The following is a 15741-nucleotide window of genomic DNA, read 5'->3' as shown; positions in this document are numbered from 1 at the left end:
GCAGCAAACACTGTTTCCTCACATTTGAAGAATTAGGCCCAGTTAGCATGGAAAGTTTTATGTCCCATACAGGAAGATGAAGATGGATACTGACACCTCTGCTGGAAGGGCGCGTACAGTTGACTGTATCCTCCAGCCTGCAAGAAAACATGTCTCCAGTGCCTCTACTGACGGTATTTTAAGGATTTCAGTGGCCACCTAAACTGTCTGAAGTGCTCTGCCACTTCTCAGGCTCTGTAAAAGTATCACCTGAAGCCCAACACTGCTGTCTGAGACTCTACAAGCCTGCAGAGTAAACTTTGGAGTGCGTGTTCAGCTCTTGAAAGGTGACGCCTGACACAGGAAAGATGCATTATCTCGAGACTGTGAAAATGTTCAAATACACCAGTGTTGGGTTTATTTTTTCTGACAAAGACGTTATTTTTTTCTTGCCAATAACGTTTATTTAGACAGTGTTAAAATTTGTACTGTTTTCAACCACTGAAAAAGGCAGCTGTTGGCCAAAATTTTCTACATTAATGGAAGCTGTAAAGTGTATGTGCTTACAGAAGACCTTCTCTCCTGTTTTTTTTTTTTTCTTACCATCTCATATGACTGATGGGCAAATATTTAACAAGCAGTGTCTACTCCACAAATGTACAGATATTAATAACGCACGAAAGTATTTTAGAACAACTAATTTCCTGTAAGTATATGGGAGATTAAATGGCAAAATCTTGAAGTCCTTATGTAGGATTTCTTTACTTCTTTAATGGTTCACTCTATGGCTGACGTCTACATGGATAATATCTCATTTTAGATTTGACCAATATGCAAAGGTGCAGCCAGCCCCATCCAAGGGTAAAATACTTTCATATCAAAGCTCGTTTGTGATGGATCAGTGATTCAGGAAGCAAAGAATCCAGCTTCCTACCTCCCTGAAGCAGCCTGTGCTGTACCACTTGTCACATGCCATGAATCCATGTAGCACTGTGGCAGTCCAGCAGGCTCCATGCCCCAGGCATCCTCTTTTTCACTGGCAACATGGATCTAATAAAGAGATGAAACAAGCACTAACACACTCGCTTATTAGTAGCCAACAAATGCACAGGTTACACCCCTGATGGAGTGCCTGTACCACGAACAGGCACTGCTAAAGGTAAGATGATTGGAGCTGGATTTTCTTCCTTGCTTGATGCCCATTTAAAAGGGTGATGTCAGCTCATCCTTTTTGCAAACATCCAGCACTTGAAACCAGCTCTCTGATGGACATGAAAAGTTGCTGCACAGGAAGCTGGGCCATTTCCACAAGTGGGCTGGAGCTTTACCCCATGTAAAGTATTACTAGGAGAGGTTAGGGGCAGGAAAGTCTGTATTTTTTCCTGCCTCCCAGTCATCAGACTCAGCTCTCCAGGTGACAGACAACAAACACACCAGTAACAAACCAAAGAACTTTCCAAATGGGCAATTTTGGCATAGAAACTCCCCCAGAGTTTTTTGGTTGGTTTTGTTTATTTTATTCTTTTTTGTTTGTTTGTTTTGTTTGTTTGGGGTTTTTTTGGGTGGTGATGTGATGGTGGTTTTTTTTTTGCATTGGGCAGTTCCAGCCCTTTGTGGAGTTAGATGAAACTGCTTCAGGTGCTTCAGCCACCAAAAACCATTCTATGTGCAATTATACATACCAAACTGATGCAAAGGAAATGAAGAGACCATAGTTAATTAGCAGATCAATTCTCACACCGCTCTCAGGCATTGCCCTGAATTGTGTATTTACCTGCTGTCATTTACGGGACAAGTCCCTTACCTGCTGTTTCTGGCTTCTTCTAAAACACATGAGAAAAAGAATGATTCTGTAAAGGCTTCTGGAAGCCCTAACAGTACTTGTCTGAAGCTGACTCACATTTTAGAGGTGACATTTATTTATCTGAGCCAGCATCTGCTTTTCTTTTCTATCACAGTGATGCTGATAAAAGCTACATGGAGTTCACATCAGTTGTTCTGAGCCAGCTGTTCTAGCAAGAATATTTTTTGCATTAACTAGAAAACATGTTTTTCCTTCAGAAAACCATTGGTCACTCAGGCCAGCTAACTGAAGATAACCATGAATCTCAGTGTTAAAGGTGGATCCCTGCTCAGTTCGTAAATGGGAAAAGGTGACAAAGTTTATAGAACGTGTAAAAAAAGGCCAAAGGATGAAAATCTGTAGACTGAAAGAAAATATCCATTCATTCGCTAATGCTGCTAGTAATTTTCTAAAATTTATGAAATACTAAACCAGGTTTATGTATGAAGAGTATTTTGTTAAAAAATAAAAGAGAAATAGAGACCAAGCACTGTTAATTTAAATTTGTTTTAATACATTTTTAAGGAGAAAATAAACAGGTGTGGATCAAAAATCATCCGAAAAAATCTGCATAAAGTGTAAGTATAGATTGCACATTTACTATGGAAATGCTTAATTTTCTTTCTTTTTATAAAGTGCATTATGCCAGAACTGTAAGACCATATATAGCCAAATTAAAAAATTACAAAATCTTCAAAATCCTATCCTGCATGTGTTAGGAAGTGTACACCTGACTAGAAGGCCATATTGTAAGGGTAAGTGCGAGAAAATATGTCAAACACATTACTGTGCAGGTGTGAAACAGTAATTGCTACTTTTAAAAAACTATAACCTTTATCACAAATTATGGCATTTTGGTAAATGTTTACCCTTATTCTTCCATCCAGATACTGAACAGGATGATGCATCAACCAGTTTTAGCCATTATTACTGCATTTGGCTGGGGATAAAGAAGTAGTTAAATTCAACACAGTGATTGTTATTAAATGAAATTCCAAAAAGTACAAAACAATATACATGGGAAACAGCCAAAATGAAAGGAAATCTACATTAAAATGTTCTTATTAAGCATTGTGTCACTCAGTAGATTAAAGAGTTTTTGATAAAAGCCTGAACTTATTCACATTTAACTCAAGGACAACACATATGAAATTTAATAGGAGTAGAACTTTCATTTAAAATATCCATGCTATGAAATGAAATGTATATTACTTTTACAGTAACAGAGTCATGGGATAATTGGCTATTACATCATGCCCACTGACAATCTCACTGGGTTTTTGATGAATCCTTGGAAGCAAAGACAGGCCATGTGGATCTAACAGATACTTAATGGAAAATGGAAAATAAAAAGATTAGGTGAACAAGAGAAAGTAATCCTGTGAAAATTAAACTATAAAACCTATTATCTTCAATATGCCAAATACTCAGTTTAGAGTTGATCATTTAATCCAGTTATTCAGCACACAGAGTGGCTTCTTAGTCATTGTGGACTTTGCCCATAAATCAACCAAAGCTTAAATACAGCAGAAACCTCCTAGCACAAATGCACTGATGAAGATGGGGCCAAGAAAAGGAATGGCTCTAGATCATTCTGAAGGCAAATGTCACAAGGTTAAGCCATGTGAAAACAAAGCTTAATTACTATACCTCCAAGCATCTTTATGCTTAAATTACCTCATATAAATGAGGAACACTTCACAGTGCTTGTAATAATTAGCACTTACCAAGCACCTTTCAGAAGTGCTTTGCAAACATTAAATAAGGTCAGAAATCTCATTGCTCTTTCATTAGAATACCCATAAATATGATGGGGAGAGCTTCCTCATCAATTCAGAGTAAGAACTGCAGGGCTCAACCCAGGGACCTCCAAAAGGCAGTGAAGATGTTTTTCTAATTGCCATTTTTACAGATTGCAAAAACAGCAGCAGTGAGATCAAACAATTTGTCAAGGGTGACCAAGGAAGCTGACACTGAATTAAAGATTCACAGTTTTGGGCTCTGGTTTTGTTTTTTTGTTCGTTTGTTTTTTGTTAGGGAAAAAGGGACAGAGTCTGTGATGAACTGGGGCACGAAGAGACTGCACTGCAGCTGGAGGGTGTCAGAGTTCTGCCTTACAAGCAGCAATATAACCACACACAGCTACCTTTAGTGCTTTGTATTGTACTGGTACTTCTTTAAGCCCTGCTTGACACAAACGGCTTTGAACATTATCTGCTGTTCAACACTGAGTGAGAAAAGACACAGGGGATGAGTAGGACACAAGATTCTCCGGACAGGTTTTCCTTTTCCCCCATCTGGAATGCCAAGAGTGTAATTGTTTGCATCCTTGGAGTGACCATCTCCGAAAAGGGATATTTTCACACACTGCATAATGGCATTACTGAGGTTGTGATGTCATTTCCACAGCCCTTGGAAATGATACAAAAATATTGTCATAGCTCTCTGATGCATTTACAGAAAAGGAACATTTACGTGGAAAATTTCACAGATAGGGAATAACCCCATCTCTAGTGTATTCTTTTTCCTCTACAAGAGGAGTTTTTTGAGAGCTCTTCATGCATAACCATTATAAATTAGAAGATCCACAAAGAAATCCAAGTGTATTCTTGAAGATTCTGGGATCTCTCCATGGTTTCTACATGTCCCAACCCTGGCTGTCACATGTCATCCCCTTCTATAAATAGTCATTACATTTTGCTGAGGAAGGTCAAAATGAGTGAGGGGTGTAAATACTGCAGCAGTCATCGAGTCATGCCTTGATTTATTCTTGGAAACCCAGGAGCCGTGGAAGTGAGTGCCTTACAGAACTGCAAGTCACAAGTTCCTCAGCAGAGTACTACAGTAAAACTTTGGAAACTACAGTCACAGCACTAGCAGGAAGAAATGTCTCAGGTTCATGGAGAAAATGCAGTGTGCTGTCTCAGCTCCACTCTCCCTGTGTGTTTTGTAACTTGAGGACTCTCTTCCTTCCACCTTCACTCACTCCTTTCCCCTACTGCTTAAAATAAAGGCTGCACACCTGACAGTCTCCAGGCTGTTAGTACACAGGATAGTTCAAAGCATTATTAGACAGGTCAGCTTTCTCCAGTTTGGCCCCGCTACAGATGTTATCTCAGTTCCTACAATAGGCTTTATAAGAAATATATTTTAGCTGCTTTCCATTCATTTCAATAGGCCATTAAAAGTAATTATATAAAAATTATAGATAATTGTGTTTGCTTTGCTTTGTGCAGTCAAAAATACCTACCTAACTTTGCTGTATTTTAGAAACTGAAAATCTTTATAATTCAACCAATTTCAGTGCATGGTACCTATCTTAGTACTGCCAACCCAGATATACAGACATTTTAACATTTGAAGTTGAAGAACAAATCCAAGTTTCACAATTCTAAAGTTACCCAGTAGCTACTGGAAAAGGCTTAATACTGGTTTCAGCAAGAAGTAACTCTATATAGCTGTAAAGTACTTCCAAATAGTAACATGGATCAAATTTAAAAAAACCTTTCCTTATTTTGTTAGGAATACTTTTTGGACTTTTTTTAAAGATGGCCAACAAGGAGATTTTACACTGAATTTACTGAGAACTTAAAGATAAATAAAATGTTACAATACAGAATATATGTTGTGTTTCTATTCAATTCCTAGAAGAATATGTTTGTTTTAAATAGCATTTCCATTTAAAGAGGGAAGCAGTAAGGGACTGATGAACGCCACGTTGTGCTTCTCATCACTGGAGTTCTTCATTTGTTTAGAACAGCTGGATCATCGACTCTCTTGATTTCCCAACTCCAACCCATTTAACTAGGGAGGAAAACACATCTGTTAGAACAATTACCAAGAGTAAATATTGCAATCAATGAACTGGAATAATTTTCACCTCTCATCATGCTTCACTACAAACTGGACAAATTTAGGAAGGAAGTTTCGTTGTCAAAAATCCCTTTACTCCAGCTGCACTACCAGACTAGAAAGTGCAGTATACTGAAGGTTGAAAGCATGAAATAATTATACCATAAACACAAAGCATTGCAGGCAGAGGGTCTAATAGAAGGTCAGGCACATTTGTTGCAGGTTTAACTGTCCTTGTCTTGAGTGACAGGATGTTTAGCTACATCCCTACAGAGAGGAAGCCAGAATTCTGCCAGACTCTGAAGTTTTTTGTGATGTGGAGCAGGAGATAGTGATACCCATGTGCCATAATATTGATAAATATGAGGCCGCAGTTATAAACGTTATCCAGTGTGAGCAGTAAATTCCATACTGTAACGGTTCCACTACAGTTTTATTGCCCATAGTTACTAAAGAATTGACCGTGGGTAAGTCTCTTTTATCAAACCCACCAAGGCAGCCTGCTTTCACACAGAGAACCAGAGAAATAAAGTAAGGGGAGCTTTATTTACATATCCCTTCACCCACATCTGTGTCCTTGACCACACACTGAGTTTCAAGCTCTGCTATCAGATGCTTCCTGATCCATGAACAATACTGGAACCGCCGCAGTTGTAACCAGCCCATACTGCTCTGAGGCGACCTTTGAGGTGCTTCACGGAAAACAAAAGCACACCTACCATCTTTCCAAGCTTGCTATTGTGGAAATTCCCCTGCAAACTCCACCATTTATGCCACACCTAGCTCTTGGCACCTCTAGAGCTCTAGAAGAAAACTGGATGGCTTGACCTTTGGAGATTGATGTGTTAAGATTTTCAATTTTTCCAAAGTGGCAGAACCGGGTTAAACAGTCTCATCTCTGTGATGCAATACCTCTCCTTATATGAGTAAGAATGGAAAAAAAAGTTCTCTGTTCAGAGAGGGATGCAGTGCAGGACGCAGAGAGAAAGGAAGAGATGAGGATGTTAGCCCAAGCACACACTGAAGCATGGTGCACAGACCCCAAAGTTTTCACTGACAGAAGGTGGCAGTTTGCCAAGAACAACACACATTTATCTTTCCCCGGTTAAATCCTTGCCAGCAGCAGCCTGGGGCTCTCTGCAGCACTGCAGACCTGCCTGCTGAACACCCTTTGCTGCTTCCTGGCAAGCTGTCTTTTACCACCATCAGCCCAACCACTGGTACTTGTTGCCTCCTGCCCAAACCGAGCGACTTCTGACTAACAGACTGAGAGCTTCCATGGAGCTGTGCCTGCCTCCTGTGGCATCCTCAGAAAGGTTTACCTGGCACGCCAACATGGTTTTCCACACAACGGATGTAATTCTGGGCCTTGGGTGGGAGGTCCTCCCATTTTCGTGCTCCAGTTGTGTCCGTCTTCCACCCAGGCATTGTTTCATATTCTACTTCCACTTTCTGTAGTATCTCCTGATTAGCTGTGGGAGAGCAATTTTTGTCACAGTTGATTTTAGCTGCTCCACCTTAATAGAACATACCTATGGTTCTTGACCAAAAAAGTCTTTCGACAACATTTAAAATCTGATATATGAAGAAATAGTATTTTTACTGTTTTTTCATTAATTCGCTCATTCTTAATTTAGATTTATTTACAACATTTAGGAAGATAAGTCTGAGTTAAGAAGATCCAGAAATCCAGCTTCCTCTTCTAAAAACTGTAGGATGCACTCTATTCTGTCAACACAGAGTCAACAAAAACACTACTGTTTTATTTTTGAGGAAGTAGATTTTTTGAGGTTTACGGTAGTTCCTCTTTTTGTTTTAGACTAGCACATAATAAAACAGTAGACAAGCCACTACTGTCTCAAAGGTTTTTATCTTTATGGAATAGGGTTAAATCAGGCTTGTGAAAAACTCAGATGGTTGCAAGCTTTTCCCCCCTGGAATTTTCACTGTGTCCACACCAAGGAAGTACAAGCAGTGGTGGAAAAGCTGGCTGGTGCCAGCCCACTCCATGCCTCCAGAATCCCCCATCTCAACAGAACCAGCCCCTCATCTTGGTACAGACTGTCACAGGGATCTTGAAAACATAATTAATGTAAAAAAAATTACATATTATTACATCTTAAAAGTTTTAACATGAATCATTATCGAGGGGCAATATATACTTTTATTAACCACAGTGTTGTTGCTGTTAATTCCAGAAGTAGCTTTATTCTGCTCATATTTGCACAGCTTAAGCACTGCTTTTATTATAAGTTTACTTCACTAAAGGCTCTAAAGGCTATTGGCAATGATACCGAGTCACTGACTTGAGTCTTGCTGACTTTCAGATCCCTGGTGTTGCCAATAAAAAATCTAATGGGACAAGACATAGAAGCCCTAACACAAGATTTTATTTCCTCTGAAGATCTTGCCATTGTACACAGACTCAAGGTAAATGAAAAAGTCAGTGTACTGGTACAGCTGCCTTTACACAGATACTGCAGCTCCACAAATTGCTACAGAAGGTCCAGCGAACAAGAAATCAAGCCTGATTTTAAAAAGCAAACAGTCTTTCCCAACAGGTGTGACTTAACTGGCAGAAAAGATAAAAATGAACATAGATGTTTAACAACTTACCTGGAAAATATGGAATTCTTTTTCCACCCAATTTGTAGGCAACACCAATTTTAATTTCATCAAGGACATCGAGAATATCCAGTTTTGTTAATGCCAAACTGCACAGAAAAACATCAGTTAAAATTACACATATAATGATCTCCTCTTCAATACTTTCCACCTTTTCTTTTTTCCCTTTCCAAAGTCCAGCTCAGGCAGCCCAGCCAGCAGAAATACATAAATGCATTAAACTATGAACACTGTTAATTCAATTCACGCCTCTGGAATGAATACATGACTGAGTTGCTACAACACATTTCCCAATTCTTGGCTGCTCACACAGGTGCACAGTGTTCAGCTCAGTGCATGAAAATGCACACTAGGTGAAGTGGCACTTGAAGGGCCTGGTTTGGGGGGGGTACAACATTTGACATCATTGACAGTGACTTTTTAGTACTCCTACTGATTCACAACAACTCTGTGACAGATTTATTTACTAAGTTACATTTTTATAACAGAGCAAGCACGGTCTGGTTACTAAAACCACGTTTGCAGTTCAGTAGGAAGGATCCCAGCCTGACTTTCAGTGCCTGGGATGTGCTGTCAGTTTAATGAACCTTTTTCATCTTGTGAATGAACCCACTGGTACACAAAAATGGAACCTCAAGAAGACACTGTAGTATTCACTGATCAGAACAAAACTGCATTTTAGCACTACTCAAATTCTCCAGAAACAATACCCTAGACCTTGCTTGGTAAAAGTCTGGGTAGTTAAGGATTTAGACAGGTATGTGCATAATAGTCTGTGCTGTATGTGCTCAGTAAGTATGTGATGAATGCAAGGATTAAAGGCAAAGACCTTTTGGGAAAGAAGCACCTATAGACATATAGACAGTTCTTCAACTTTTCAAATGTTTTTATCTGCTCATGTTTTTTCACTGTCACAGCTACCAGAGATGATGCAGTTTTATTGATAAGAGGACAGTAATTGTATAGAACTGAAATAAAAGGCAACTTCATGACTTCTTAAAGCTATTTCCACATAAACTAGAGATGTCTAAGTTAAAGCAAAATATAAATCCAAGTAAAAAAAAAAAACCAAACCAAAACCTAAAAGTCCTTCTGATAAATTAATGAACAAGACCATTGTTCCTTTGTAATATCAGTAGTAGCATAAACAATATTAAATTAAGTCTCAGTTTATAATACATTAAAATTCCCAGAGTCATGTGTTTGCATATATGAACAAGTTTGCCTGAATGCATCAGTAAGTTTACACCTCATATGAACAGAACTGTTATGAAACTTTTACAACTTTTTCTGAAGATACAGATTGGTAGTTAGTTACAAATTAATGGCTTGTGATAGCTACTAGTATTTTAGCACTAGACATAAGCTAGCTTGAGGGCATTATGGTCATGAACAGCTCCTTTAAACAGCCACTTTTCCTGTAAAATGCCAATTTTATATGTGTTTTGAATTATAAAATATTTTATCAACCAAGTAAGTCATTTCATCCCAAAGAAAAAAAATGTCAGCCCATTAAAAGCAGAATTTATAATACAACATTTGACTGTGCCTTTGTAAATAAATGAACTTGGAATGAAAACTGTGCCAGCCACTATATACTTTGGGTCATCCCATTTATTTCACTTATAGAGGCAGTGGTTCCAAATGACGCAGAGCTGGTCCTACAAGTAAGATCCACTAGAGGCAACCAAAGCTCAAACCCAGCACAAGACATTATGAAAGCACTGGATCAAGAACACTAGAGCAAACTGTTAGAAAACTGATACTTTGATCCAATCTACACTGGCCATCTGAGGTAAGCAAAGTGAAAACATATACCAAAAAAATCACTGCTATGATGTCATAAAGTTGCTTAATTAAAAAAAAAAAAGGAATTAGATTATTATTAGCATTAAGACAATTCTCAGTTGCCCACTGTGAATTAATGTATTGCTTAAAATGTAACACTTTACTGGACTTATATTAATGTTACCTACATATTTATTCTGCGAAGCACAAAATTATCACTTCCAAATGTAGCGCAAAATCTTTGATGCTTACGCAGTGAATCCGTTGATCATATGAGCATATTTCAAAATGACAAGATCTAACCAGCCACAGCGTCTCTTTCTGCCTGTAGTTACTCCCCACTCGTGGCCACGGGACTGTAAAAGATCTCCAATTTCCTAAAATAAGACAGAAAGAATGCTGATGGTGTCTCACTGAAAAACTGCACGAACAGCAAGAAGAATATGTTCAATTTCAAGGCTTTTTTTTTTAAGCAAAAATGAAAAAAAAGTTAAGTTTTACTAGGATGGGACTAAGGCAGAGAACAAAGTCCCTCATGAACAGGATTTTTGTATTGCAATCATGAGCATTTCAAACCACTTATTTAATATGACTATTTCATGTTCCAAGGAGACACTTTTCTTCCTTCTTCATCTAAAAGGAAGATTTCCTTGGCAATTCATCCATCTTTAAAATTGTGTTTGCTTCCTCTGGTCTTTTGGCACCTATTGTTTTTACAGACAAGACTGTAAATGCTTGGGACAAGACCAATGCTTGTACAATATCTAGGTCAGACTCCATGTCCACGTCAAGTGATCCCTGGTTCTACCACAGTATGAAACTGTTCCTTTTGGACTGGCAGTGTCTACAATGGGCTAAAAATGAAGAAGGAAGAAACTTCATGTTCATGATCCATAAGCTTAGAGGACACCACTAAACCATTTGAGTTATTAGAGAAAGGATTTTAGTGACTAAATCCTTAAATTAGATTCGGAACACTGACCTAGAGATTGCCATGTGCATAGCTCATAAACAATACCTAAGCTTTCTAGTTTCTTGCTAATGAAAATACAGTAGACAGTTTAAAGTAATCAAAATCTCTCCCCTTCTTTTTATTGATCAATTTGTGCATGACTGGCTGATGCACATGCCACATTTATTCTATAAATCACACAGAACACAGGCTATTAAGCTCAGAAGTTTTATCTTGTAATTTACACTCTCCTTTGACATGCTGACAGTTCCAGTCTACAACAAACTCCCACCACTGAAATACACCTAAAGATCTTATATAAGATGATGAAATCTGTTTTCACATAATTCACTACAACAGAAGCATGGTCCCTGCAATATAACATCATCACACTGATGAAAAATACCTTAAGTCTGTAATGTAATTCTCCTCTTCACGAGTGCCATTGCTCGGCATTATTATTACAGTGCTTATTTATTCCTGGTATACCCTTACCCCATTCCATCGACTGCTATTTGTTGGCAACTGTATACATCACATTTTGTAACGTTAAACCTACATTAATCTGCTCGGTGGGGAAGGCTCCAATTCCCACCCGGGTGGTGTAGGCCTTCACCACTCCATACACATCACCCACGTGCTGGGGCGGGACACCAAGCCCGGTGCACACACCACCCACGGTGCAGTTCGACGAGGTCACGAAGGGATACGTGCCTGTCAAAACACAGCAGCACAACCCTGTTTCAGCAATGGTAAGAAACAAAGACTGTTTTTCCTTTATCACTTCAAAGGAGATTTTCACCTCTATGTTTGGCTTTAAAGCTAAACTGAAACAGCAGCCAAAGAGTGGGGAAATTCTTCTTGCTACATGTCATTCATTCTTTGTAACTTTCACTGAGAATGGCCCACAAGGGAGAAGCTGAAAAGCATCTTAATACTACATCCATTAGGCATGGGATCTATTATAAGATGCTGCTGCTGCGTAAAGCTTTTTTTCAATGTCTTGTGTATCACAGAAAGTATTTCCACTACATCCACAGAGAGCCTGGTGCAAAGGTCACGGTCTGACATTCCAAATGCTCTACACGAGTGGCTCTGAGTATCTGCCACAAATTGTCTAAGTCTTAAGAGGTTACTCATAATCTCTACACCGTGACTCCTGATTGGAGAATCTCTCAATTCTTCATTTCATTTTCATTGAGAACTAGGTTGTTTAATTAGACTTTTGCTAAGAAAGCAGAGCAGAGACAAACTGAAGCAGCAAGACTTACAGGTTACTGCATGAGTTTAATCCTCCCTCCACTGCAGAGGAATTATCTCAGCAGCACTGCAATGAGTGCCTGGATTGTCTGGAAATGTGTACACTCATATTTAAAAGCAATAAAGACAATAATGTCTGGAGTGAAATTTCAACTCCACTGGAATAAAATTCTCTAAAAATCAATTTTTAAACCCTCAGCATTTAATCCTGTTAATGATACAATTCCTGTCTTATTTGTGCTTTACTTCTGGGAGATCTGTTCCTATTAAGGAAAGACTATTTTGTTTCCCTATTTTCCTGCTGTTTGCCAAGTCAATATAAACTGAAATCAAAATAAAACTAATCAAAATAAAACCGATCTCTTAGGAGTTAAACTGAGTTTAGAATATGACTTACCAAAGTCAATATCAAGTAATGCTGCATTGGCTCCTTCAACAAGGATCTTCTTTGGAGAGCCATGAAGAGCTTCATACATAAAATACACACCATCTCGAACCATGGGTCTTATTTTTTCAGCATATCCCTGCAAATTGAGTACAAATGTCAGCTTGCCCAGACAATGGCTGGAAGCAGGGAATACTCTGTTCACATCTGAAGGATGAAACATACAGATAATTCTAAGCTTCCAGCCTCAATAACTGTGTTTTCCTGAAAAATACAACCACTAGTTTATAATTTGAAAACAAATCAATCTATTGAACCACATAAGAAAAGATGACCTATTATGGCATTAGAATGCCATAATTTCTGTATAATTTCTGTTCACAGAGGTGTGGTATACTTAGCAAATTTTGTTGCCGTAGTCTCTAGATAGTGTGTTGATAGTCTAGACACACTGAGAATGGGACTTAGAAATAGTGCAAGCACCAGAAGAAAAAAAAGATCACTCCTTTTGAATATTAAAAAATATCTTAAGGGTGTCAGCTCTGAACAAGTGTGAGATAAAACTTGGGAAAGGTAAGAGATATTTTTGTCATCCTCTTTTCTCGCATATTCATGAAAGAAGCTGTGTTATCAGTGTCTCTTCTAAACCTATTTATAAAAAGACAATTTTCTTGTAATACCAGGATCCTGAAAAAGGTTTCCACAAACGTTTCTTCAGTAATCATGGAAGTCCATCAGAAAGACTGGAGAACATTAACTGAAATTCTCACCCTGCATTCTCTCGACTACTTTAATACAACAGTCATTTTAAACAACGCAAAAAAGTAAAATATTACAGGAGAATTAAATCATCCACAAAGTTTAAATTAATGCCTACAATAAGAGAAAACATTCTATTACAAAGCATAGTTACTCCTTATTAAAGCTTTTATAACAATGAACGCGTGCATTTTTCATATAAATTAGTTAATTAGTTTAATCAGTGGTAGTTCTAGTACACTTTGGTTTTACTTTTTAAATGAAAATAAATATTACAACTGTTAAATCCTTACCTTTAGCTTTTTCAGTTGTCCTTCTGTATCAATTTCCAACGTGGGAAACATTGATTTGTATTGCTGTGCCAGATTTTTAAATCTGAAAAATATTGAAATTGTATCTCTGAGGAACATAGTCACTGTTCACAGAACCTTTGGCAAGAAATCAGTTTATATTATTTGCAGCATATACTGAGAGCTACAGGGAGAAAATACCAGGATCTTGATACCTCAACCAGTGCACTTCCCAATGTACAAAATTACATTTTAAATTATGAGAAAATCTGTGAAGTACACAAAATACACACACACATTCTTTCCAGTTTTCTTCTCCTTCTAGACAATTTATATACAAAATTCAGACATATATTTAAAAACATCCCCTTAAAAGCAAATCTGTCAGCCAAAATATATCACTCTTTAACATAATATTTAGAAACAAAAATAGTTTTACCTTGAAGAAAATTCATCAAAGTCAGAAAGGAGGTCACAAATCCGAAGGCCTGTTCGCGCAGCTTTGGAAGAATATGTTGGTCCAATCCCCTTCTTCGTTGTGCCAATACTAAGTGAAAATAACACCCACCCCACCCCAACATGTATAAATATATGCAAAAATACACTTTATGCCAAGTAATTTTGTTAAAGCTCTTCACTATATCACATATTGGGCAGGAGGTCTGAGACATAAAAAGATATTAAAGTTCTATAATAACAAATATATACCAACTTTCAGGCTTTGCATAAATATTGCTAATATTTGTGGTATGCAGTGAAGCCTTGAGTCTGGCTGACAGTTTGTTAGTTTGTTCACTAACATAAGTAGAAGTAGAACTGAGTCACAGAATTAGTAATATCAACAAGACTCTTTAGAGATACACTGCACTTCTGTTTTCCAAAATTACACCATTTTTTTCAAATTTGCGTAACTATTAATGAAACTAGGGAGTTGAAAATATTTACTTTTTGCCTTCTTGTGCTTGACGCTGCACTTCCTGGAGCCCATCTACTGCCTGGTGAAAGTCAAACACTGCAATGGAAAATCAAATGGATTTAGTGGAAGACCAAAGGAGAAAAACATTCTTTACATCACGGACATCCATAATTTCAAGACAAAGTGCCTTTACTGTCACTGACAGTGCACAGGCCTCCTCAAGAGAAAACAGAGCAAGTATTCCTTAAAGGTTGTGAAAACATGTAAAACATCACTCTTCAGTGGCTACAAATTCCATTATTATCCTTCAGACACACAACATATAAAGAAGCTGTGTTAGATCAAATACATCACTGCTCTGCAGGATAATACTTTAGCATCATGAGCTAAGCAATCATGTGCAAGGTTTTTTTCCCCCTTCAATCGTCACTTACCTATATGTGCTCTATCTGATATAATCAGTCTTTTCTCCCAATCTTTTAAACCTGTCAGAAGATATAAAGAAAGGTAGGATTTCAGCTGTGCTGATTGGTCAAACTTTGACATTGACTTTCAGTTTTTCTATGCTTTTCTTCAAGTTTATATAGCTTCTTGTTAAGAAGACTCCAGATAAAATCTATAAACCATAAGCAAACATCAAATATAGCAATGTTTCTGTTAACAAACTTTTCTCATTTTTAAATTATCAGCTTTCTCATTTTGGCATGGAAAAAGATACTCACTTCTTAATGCCATAATGCTGTGGCTTACACAGAATTCTTACTTCAAGGAAATCTTGTTTAACTCACTATACCATACATCACTTAAACTCCTTTTGTGCCTCAGAAAATAGGGGATTTCTATATAGAAACATAAAACAATCTAGGTAGTAAGGGACCTTGGAAGGTCATAAGGTCCAAAGCCTCACTCAAAGCAGAATCAACTGAGTTTATATTTGGGCACAGAAACTCTGGGTTAAATCATCTCAGTCTGAGGTCAAAGGGAGCTTACCACATACTTTAGGATTTATTTTCCATCTAGTGTGGTTTCAAATGCCATAAAACTTCCCAAAACACATGAAAAGATTGATTTTAAAAATATGTCTGAAGACTA

At 37.7% G+C, this 15741-nt stretch overlaps 1 protein-coding gene across 1 annotated transcript in view; it reads right to left on the bottom strand.

Annotated features, from left to right (window-relative positions):
- Positions 1-2315: 2315 nt before the first annotated feature.
- Positions 2316-15741, bottom strand: part of ADSS1 (adenylosuccinate synthase 1) — a 30350-nt gene continuing 16924 nt past the window's right edge. Inside the window, exons 4-13 of the mRNA XM_064659331.1 lie at positions 15084-15134; positions 14679-14745; positions 14173-14280; positions 13737-13818; positions 12697-12823; positions 11599-11753; positions 10340-10464; positions 8291-8388; positions 6997-7146; positions 2316-5626 (exon numbers count right to left, since the gene is read on the bottom strand). Of these exons, the coding sequence (XP_064515401.1) occupies positions 5574-5626; positions 6997-7146; positions 8291-8388; positions 10340-10464; positions 11599-11753; positions 12697-12823; positions 13737-13818; positions 14173-14280; positions 14679-14745; positions 15084-15134 (1016 nt within the window). The 3' untranslated portion in view covers positions 2316-5573. The remainder of the gene's footprint in view (positions 5627-6996; positions 7147-8290; positions 8389-10339; positions 10465-11598; positions 11754-12696; positions 12824-13736; positions 13819-14172; positions 14281-14678; positions 14746-15083; positions 15135-15741) is intronic.

The sequence above is a fragment of the Pseudopipra pipra genome, chromosome 6 (genome assembly GCF_036250125.1).
Source record: "Pseudopipra pipra isolate bDixPip1 chromosome 6, bDixPip1.hap1, whole genome shotgun sequence".
NCBI lineage: Eukaryota > Metazoa > Chordata > Aves > Passeriformes > Pipridae > Pseudopipra > Pseudopipra pipra.
The sequence above is the reverse complement of the archived record's forward strand: the minus strand, read 5'-3'. Positions and strand labels throughout refer to the sequence as shown.